The following is an 8,646-nucleotide window of genomic DNA, read 5'->3' as shown; positions in this document are numbered from 1 at the left end:
GCTGTCTGCCATTGCCAGGCAGTCACAGAGGCCTAGGCTGGCAGGAAAACCACCCAGCCTATCCCTGTTGGAAGGCTGGACTCCATCTATCCTTCCTTTTACATACAGGTGGGGCTGTCTTTATCCATGGAACCTCAACCTCTCTGCTGCTACCCAACGGGCCCTGGACCCTGGTGTGAAATTGAGGTGCTGATCTAGGAAGGTGACCACTGACAGAAGAGCCAAAATCAGATAAATGACAGGCCCAGATGGGACACAGCACCATCCACCTCAGGGACAGGAAATGGCTCCAGGCCTAACTTTCTCACCTGCACACGGCAAGGCCCAGCTCTGGGAAGAAGGCCCTTCAGATGCCGATTCTGGCTGTCCTGTGCTGAGACGTGCTCCAGGGCACTGCAGTACTTTCTTGTCTTTACACCTTCCTCCTACACTTTGCCCCCACACCCAAAGTAGCCTGCCATCTCACTTCAAAGGGCAGACAGTTTCAGGAGGTGCAAGGGGGCTCAGTACAAAAATCTAACACTTTAATGACAGCAGGGAGCAGGGATGGTAGCTCAGACGTGCCATAATAGCTCACAAGCAAGCAGAATGACAACCTAAAAAGCCTGTAACATCCCAAGTGTCCTGAGAAGAGAACTGTTTATTCAACCACGTAAAATGCATATATAGGAAACTTCTCTATTTGGGAGCTGGTGGCCAGCACGCAGCATTGCACAGATAAAAATATACGACTTTCAACACAGACCTAAATACCTTCACATTTTAAAAATCAGAATTCTCTACACAAGTTTTAAGCTGGCAGAATTCCAGTTCTGAGTTTTCATACATAGCTTTCCTTGTATTAAACACATGTTTATTTACAATGTGGATAGAGAATAAAGGGCTATTAAGGCCATTTTCTCATTGTGAAACACCGCAAAATATGTACATAAGTACAACCTAATATAGGCAAAGGTTCTAAAAATCATCTTTCTTGGCTTAACGTAATTGAGCATCAGTACGGGAGTGAAGGAACAGCTTGTCGATAGCACCCAGCCACACCAACAGGATGTGTGCCTCTGCTTTCCCCTGGAGCTGCCCATAGGGCTCCAGCTGAGGACAACCTCACCTGGGACAGGTGTGTGCCATGCCCCAGGTCACCCTAAGGGCACCTCGCCACCCCCTCAAATCCATTTCCAAGTGCATCTCAAGGTCCAGAGTCAAAAAAGTTTTCCAAAAACTATCATGGCCACAGGGCCACTTGAGCCACGCGCGCCCCATGGGAAGGTCCATGACGGCCATGAGGGACCCACCTCACCTCCGATGCCTGCTGTGTCCAGGGTGGTCCCGCTCATAGCGATGGCCTGTGCGCTCATATGACCTTGAACGCTCCCGCCGCTGATCTCTGTAGTAATGACTTTTCTTCTTATATTTTCCAGAATTATCTGCCCGTTCCCGTGAGCGGCTTCGAGATCGAGATGAACTCCGACTCCGGGACTTGTGTGGCTTCTGGGTGGGGTACTTGCAATCCTTGGATTTCCGGGAGCCCCTCACCTCGGAGCCTTTGTAGGGCGCACCTCGGTGTGCCTGCCTCGGTGGGGAGTCACTCCGGCTCCGAGAGCGGCTCTGTGACTTGGACCCGCCAGATGTAGAGCCGCTGTCGCTTTTTCTGTGAGGAAGGACAGCACACCTGGGACCACACGTGTGACTGCCTGTCCCAGCCAGGCCAGGACACACCCAGAGGGGTTGACAGAGGCGCGACCTCCAGGTTTAGAGAAACAAGAAACCTCAGGGTAAGAGCCACTGTCTTAAGGGGCAGCCCATCACCTCCTGCCACCCTGGGGAAAGGCCCACCCTCGACAGGGCTATAGGCAAGCCCCAGGCACGCACCTCCTCTTAGGAGAAGCAGACCGTGACGGAGACCTCGAGTAGCTCTGCTCACGGCTCCTGCTCCGGCTCTCTCGTGCCTTTGGCAAGCTGCAGACAGGAGTGGAGCAGTTACACACCAGCAGCATCTCTGCCCCCCACCAGCGGCCACCTGAGCAGCTCTGGGTGTCTCACCCGTTCACGGGGCTGTCGGCCTCAGCTTTCTTCCTGCCCTCCACTTTCCTCTTGGCATTCTTCACAGACAGTGGGGAAGGCTTACTTCCTTTGCCTTCTTTGGGGGATTCTACCAAACCAATTTTAAGTTAAAAACCAAAACAGAAATGTTCCAGGAAGAAACCCATTAGCAGAGCAAGATAAGGCCACTTTTGTGGGGCTGATGGAAACACAAATTCTAACTTCCAGCCTGGACTCGGAAGCTAAGCATGTACCAGGAAGATGCAGGTCATTCTTCCTTAGGGACTAGGCAGTGAGCATCACTCTTATCTCTAAGGTCTGACACCATGATCTATGTCATAGATATAGAATTTTCAACAAATGGGTAGGTGGAGTAAACCAAAGCACTTCAGGCTGCCCATGTTCCTTGCTAATGAAAACAAGACAAAATCCTTTGGGGTCCCATCTCACTGAAGATACCACGGATGGTCGGCAGGGCTTGCAGCACCTGTGCAGCCGAGACCCACTGCAGGCTCAATTTCCAGGGAAATCTGGAAGGCAGGAGTGCCCCTCGAGATGAAGGCCCAGGAGGCTCACCAGCTCTACCCTTGTGGGCAGCAGAGCCTCGACCTAACATACTCACCCAGCTTGGGGGCAGGTGAGAACCCTGAAGCGCTGTCCAGCACTGGGGCTCCCCCAGGCAGCAGGCCCCTAGCCTGTGCCTTCGCCTCTTCAATAGCATGCTTTCTCTTTTCCACTTCACTTTCCAAAAGTGTCAAGTCGACCTAAAAAGCCATAATCCCTTTATTCAGAACCAGATGCTCCTGGCCAAACACAGATGAACGTTACATAAAAACACCCCAAAGAACCTTTTTCCGTGTATAAAGCTGCAGGATTTTTAAGCAGATTTCTTGAATTTCTTCTTCAGTTGCTCCAAACAAAAGAAACCAGTGCGGACGATTGGGCAAAGGGATCTGTAAACACAAATGCCATCAGGTCACACTTTTCTCAACAACTTCAAGGTCAACAAAACTCTTAAGGCAACTAAGCACAGCAAGGTGCAGCAAGCTGCAGCAAGCAGCTCTAGCACAGATGAGAGCAGCTCAGCAGGTAAACCAATGTTACCAAGGGGAGAGTGCCACGCTGAGCAGCTGTGCACTGACCTCTAGCGTCCGGGCAGCGAGGTAGATGCAGGCACAGGCGATGCTCTCGGGCTGGAACCGTACGAAGACATCTGTGCGAAGACTGTCGTTCATGTAGTTCCTAAAACCGAGCACAGCAAGAGTTGTGGTGCTAGCAATCCTAGTGCCATCTGCATCACCTAAGGCAGCTACACCTCTACGTGGTCTACTGCTGGGAGTGAGACCTAGGCAGTCCTGTGAATCCCAGGAGTTAATGAAGGAACATTTTAGCTGCTTTTTCTGAATACAGGACAGAAAGAGAAATTACTAGGGGAAAAAAAAGCTGGCTGAATGTCAGAAATACGGGCTGCTATGAACGAGAACCGACTTTAACTTCACTTTTCCCTCAGCTTTTGGCCTGCTATCATGCAAAGCACATTGCCTCAGAAAGAAAACACTACTTAGTGGTTAAAATGTATTTGATTAAAGAAATCTAAATGCTCAAAATCCATAGTGCAGAGAAACATGCAAACTCAAATGAACGGGCTGAGCACGAAGCCTCGCAGCTGAGACAAGCTGTCCTGCGTTCCTTTCCCGCGGAGAGTGCTTGCGGCCTGGTCCTTCTCCAGATAACCGAGCCACAGCTTCCACGAAGGAGTCCACTTGCAAAAGGGAAAGGCCCTTGGTGCAGTTCAGGTGCATGGGAACGTCATGCAGGAGGCCAGTGCCCGAGGGAGTCCTCTTCTCGGGCTTACCAAAGACCGTTTCCAAACTGTCCCATTTCAACAAGGAGTCTTGAAATGAACATTCATAAAATCAGACAGCAGCAACAAAATACTAAAAAATACTTAAAAGTTTCAACACAATAAGTACATTCTTAAAACTTTATCATACTTTAGAAGATATGAAAATACAAAACTTTGCATTTTAAAAAAAGGCTTAAAACTGGCTATATTTTTAATGTTTTCCTTTAGATATATTTCTCAAAAACTTATAAAGTCAAACCTCATATTAGTTTTATTAATATTGCAAAAATAAGTAATTCCATGAGAAGACAGTTGAAGAAGTCATACATTTACTGCCCAACATGCCCTGATAATGGCACAGTGCACCCTGGTGTCAGGCTGCACCCTTCCACCCGATATCTTTCCCCTCAATAAACCCCGGAGAAGGTAACATCCACACCCTTTCAGACGCTAAACAATAAATTCCACAGATGCCTACGAGAGGCGGCTGGTCTGGAGATGCTTGCTCCAGGGTTCAAGAGGGAAGGCAGTGTGGCGGCAGTATAGCCACTGGTCCAGGAGCGACCATGGGTGAAAAGCCCAGAAGTTGGCAAACATTTTGTTTCTAATAAAAAATTTTCAGTATTCAAACAATGACACTATTCCATTAAGTTTTAAGTTCTAAAAAACAAATGAAATCCTCAAAACATATAAACTTATTGCTACATTTGAAATAATTTACAACATTTTGTAAAGAGTCCAAAGAATAATTTAAAGATGCACACCTTTCCTGAAGGGAGTCCAGCTGAGCTGCTGCAAAGAGCAACATCAGGGCCTGGAGAAGTAATGGCACAGTCCCACACCAGCAGCCTCAATTCCCATCGGCCAATTGTCATTTCAGCCCTTACAGCTTCCCACAGAGGTTTTAGAGAAAGGTACTGCATCTTTATTGTACAGGTACAGCAGTTTTAAAGGGACAAAGTCCAAGTCAAGAGACAGTTACCAACTCTAATCGATACAATTACCAAAGCACGACAGGATCAACAAGAAGCACAATCGTCAGAGAACCACAAGCAGCAGTTGGCCATGACTATACTATCGTACGCATACCACCAGTCTAGAGCCAGCCTTCGGTGGAGAGCCTGCACTGGGTTGGCTGGAGACGGCCGCTGTCCCTGCACCAAAGCGCTTGGACAGCAGAGGAGAAGTCTTAGTCACTTACCCTCAGAGGCTACCCTTTGATTGAAAGAGTACAGAAAAGAAAAGTCAAAATGGGTTCTCTGCAAAGCACTCACAGCACCAGACAATTCAGTCAGCAATATGACCCTACAGACTTAATTCTGTGGGGAAAAGGGCCAGAACACCCCAAACACTACAGTGATGCTTCAGGATGCATCTCTAGCCTATGCCTATCAGAACCAGCCCAGAAATTGTTGCAAAACTTTCTCCCCACTTTCTCCCACAGGATGCAGTTCCCAGGAAATTCTCTGTGCCCAGGGGAAGCCCACTGACTGCTCTCCTCAAGGTGGGGAATACAGGGAATCCAGGGGCAGGGATGGGCCACCTACCGTTACACCAGTGCCTGTCATTTTGGGAGGCTGCCAGGCATTTACACGGCAGATCACTGGGCATGGGGACAACACCAGCCCACAACCAAGTCATGGGACCGACTACCCACTGCCCAAGTGCCTCAAGTAAACATTCCTGCACTGCCCTTGCTGGTCTCATGAGACAAGGAAGGTCAACTCACCATGCGGTCTGGACCAGGTGTTGGTTACGCTCACACTCTAACACCTGAAGGTACATAACGATTATCTGGAAGATATGGGTCAGGCAGTTATTACCAAGAACCTCATGAGTAGGGAACTCAGATCTTGTGGGTGTCCATGCAGCAAAAGAACCTCAAGCTAGATCCCAGGGGTGGCTCCTGGTCACATCCGGCAGACGGCTCAGCTGGAGGGGAGCTCCTGTGGGTGCACCTGCTGCCTGCTTCTGCAGCGGGGCAGCACGCATGCACCTGAGGACCGGCTGCACCCTGTGGCACAGAAGGCCGCACCTCTCCTACGGCCCACGTTCATTCTTGTTGCCACACCTTTTCTGCCAGCGAGACTGGCCTGCCCTAAGCATCAGTGTGCCCCAGCAGCCAACATACACAACGGGCACAAAATACTTCCAGCAAGTAAAAGAAAAGCATTTAAGTCGTTGGTGGATAATTTACCAAGAGAATTTGAATAAATGTCAGAAAGTCAAAGATGCAAGAGAGAAACTACAGTGAAACTCACCAATGAGAATTGGTAAGACTGAAAGTGTAAGCAGTCATCTTCTTTTTTCCTTTTCTTTTTGTTTTTTGGGGCAGGGGTATCAGGAATTGCTCGACCACTGAGTCAAATCCCCAGCCCCCTTTTTTTTTTTTAAATCTCGAGATAGGGTCTCACTAAGTTGCTTAGGGCCTCACTATGTCGCAGAGGCTGGTCTTGAACTTGTCATTCTCCTGCCTCAGCCTCCTGAGTCACTGGGATTACACGCGTGCGCCATCACAACTGGCAATAGTTATCTTTTTAAACAATTTTTTTTGCTTAGGCATAGCACATGAAATGCCTACAGTGCTTGGAATAAACTTAAAGTACAACAGCACATTATTAACTACACAATGCATGTTGCAAAACTTAAGTTCATCTTGAAGCAGAGGGGTTCACAATTCTTCCCATTGTCCCATAGAGAAAGTAAGGCTATTACTAAGGTGTCTTTAGAAACCTAACTTTTTGGAAATAAGAATGTATGCTGACAGATTTCATTTCCACAAGTTCACCACTATTTTTCTGAAAGCCCAAACCTAAAAAATGCCATTTCCAAAGATTACAAAATGTAACTAGAATTAATAGCACAAGAGGGCTAAAGTATGAAGAATCACTTTGAGGTTACAGCCACGACCTGGAATACTGAGTCAGGGACACATGTCATCTCCGAGGCCTTCAGGCTCAGGCAGTGTGGGGGCAAAAGCCACCTCATACCCACCTTGTGAGGGTGCTTCACGTGGACACAGAAGCCCAGCTCCTTGAGGACTCGTCTTTCTGCCTTTATGATCTGGTTCTTCAAGTTGACATAATCTTGATCTAGGAGAAGAGGCACAGGTTTCCTGCAAGGAGAAAAGAGCGTGGCCACATAAGGATTAAACAGAACAAGATGTTTCAGAGTTGCAGATGTGGCTCTGTGGTAGAGCACTTGTCTAGCATGTGTGAGGCCATAAATTTGATCCCTAGCACTGCCAAAAAAAAAAAAAAAAAAAAAGTCTTTCAGGGTACACTATCACCTCCTTAGAGGGAGAATCTAACATAAACATCGCCACACAGACACTGGCTGCAACTAACGAATTACAGAACAGGCTTCAAACTCCAGGGCCAACCTACTTCTTCCTTCTCTATAACCTGCCTCACCCTGTTTGATAAATAACATTCGGGTAGACAGACAAACACTGCCTGAATGTAACAGGGTCTAAGGATCTCCTCGCACAGATGCTAAGTGCACTTCCTCTGACTCAAGGTTAATAGGTCATCTGGGAACAGTGGCAAGTGCCTGTAATCCCAGCCAACTGGGCGGCTGAGGTAGATCACAAGTTCAAAACCAGCCTGGGCAGCGGAGTGAGACCCTGGGGATGTCGCTGGTGGCAGGGCACCCCTGGGTTCCATCCTGGGAGGCTGGCTGTGGGAGGATGGGAGTCCCTGCTCTGGCAGGCAGGACCACGGAGGAGCCAGCACCTCGCTCCTGCACTCCTGAGGGATCCTGGCTGACAGCCTCACATCTGGAACCGTCAGAGGCGTGGACACACCGGCCAGAAGACTCACTTCTTTTCTCTCAGGTGCCGGAGCCGATGAAACACATTGATGACATCCCTAATTCTCCTCGGAGCCTCTTCTATCTTGGACGCCAGGTGCACACAGGCCATGGACACATGCTGAAAGGAAGCACGGAGACGCGGGGGTCTGTCCCCACCTGAGGCCTCCCAGCGCCCAGGCGGCGGCGCGGCAGGCAGCAGGGGAGGAGGCCTACCTCCATGGAATGCTTCACGAAGGACTTGGTGTAGAAGAACCGCTGGAACAGCACCTGCCCCGTAGCCATGGCCACCTAGACGGGGAAGCCTCCGTCACTTTTGAACGCAGACTCCAGAGCTTCGCACTGAAAGTCACGCCGTCGCGCGGGACCCCTCAGGACCAGACACGCAGACCTTCTCCGGCACCCCAGCGCTCCCGCGGTCGCCGGGCCCTGGCCCTGGGGAGGTTCGCGGCCCGGCTGGGGAGCGCCAGGGGCCTGGGGCGCGGCGCCGGGGACGGGGGCCCGGCTCCCGGCGGGGTCGCGGGTCCGGGTCGGCGGCGGCGCGGGCCGTTCCGCCAACAAAGGCCCGGCCCCTCCCGGCCGGCGGTTACCGCGAGGCTCGCGGCCGCGCCCTTACCTGCGGCAGGCGGAGCAGGATGCCGGCCGCCTGGATGAGCTCGCAGCCCACCACGCGGAGGCCGGTCTCCGTGTCGGTGTCCAGGCCGCTCGACATGGACGGCGTGAAGCGGAGCTTGTCGTCGGGCAGCAGGCAGTTCTCCAAGGTGATAAGCACGCCAGAGTACAGCCTGTCCCCGATCAGCACCCCCTGCGACCCGGGCGCGGCGCCCCCCGAGCTCGGGGTGCCGGCCGCGGCCGCGGGGACCGCCGACCCCGGAGCTCCGGCCGCCGCCGCCGCCGCCGCCGCCATTTTGTGCCGCCGACTCCTTTCGGGACCCTTCCCGGCAGGGCGG

The 8,646-nt window shown here is 51.1% G+C and overlaps 1 protein-coding gene across 6 annotated transcripts; it reads right to left on the bottom strand.

Moving 5' to 3' along the window:
• Positions 1–502: 502 nt before the first annotated feature.
• Ccnl2 (cyclin L2) lies at positions 503–8,646 on the bottom strand. 6 transcript variants are annotated; one of them, XM_047552461.1, is made up of 11 exons: positions 8,313–8,646; positions 7,913–7,987; positions 7,708–7,817; positions 6,881–7,001; positions 5,616–5,680; positions 3,183–3,282; positions 2,889–2,993; positions 2,663–2,804; positions 2,041–2,149; positions 1,870–1,956; positions 503–1,741 (listed from the first exon to the last, which is right to left on the bottom strand). In XM_047552461.1, exons 1-11 carry the CDS (start codon positions 8,601–8,603, stop codon positions 1,294–1,296), a joined length of 1,653 nt encoding a protein of 550 aa, XP_047408417.1. In that variant the 5' UTR covers positions 8,604–8,646; the 3' UTR covers positions 503–1,293. The 6 variants fall into 6 exon arrangements, 4 of the variants coding, with proteins under 4 accessions (XP_047408417.1, XP_047408423.1, XP_047408408.1 ...); XM_047552467.1 differs by having other exon boundaries at positions 503–1,648; positions 8,313–8,643; XM_047552452.1 differs by lacking the exons at positions 5,616–5,680; positions 6,881–7,001; positions 7,708–7,817; positions 7,913–7,987; positions 8,313–8,646 and adding an exon at positions 3,674–3,712 and having other exon boundaries at positions 503–1,648.

This window comes from Sciurus carolinensis, chromosome 1, assembly GCF_902686445.1.
Source record: "Sciurus carolinensis chromosome 1, mSciCar1.2, whole genome shotgun sequence".
NCBI lineage: Eukaryota > Metazoa > Chordata > Mammalia > Rodentia > Sciuridae > Sciurus > Sciurus carolinensis.
Note: the sequence above shows the minus strand (reverse complement) of the source record. Positions and strands in the feature narration are given on the sequence as shown.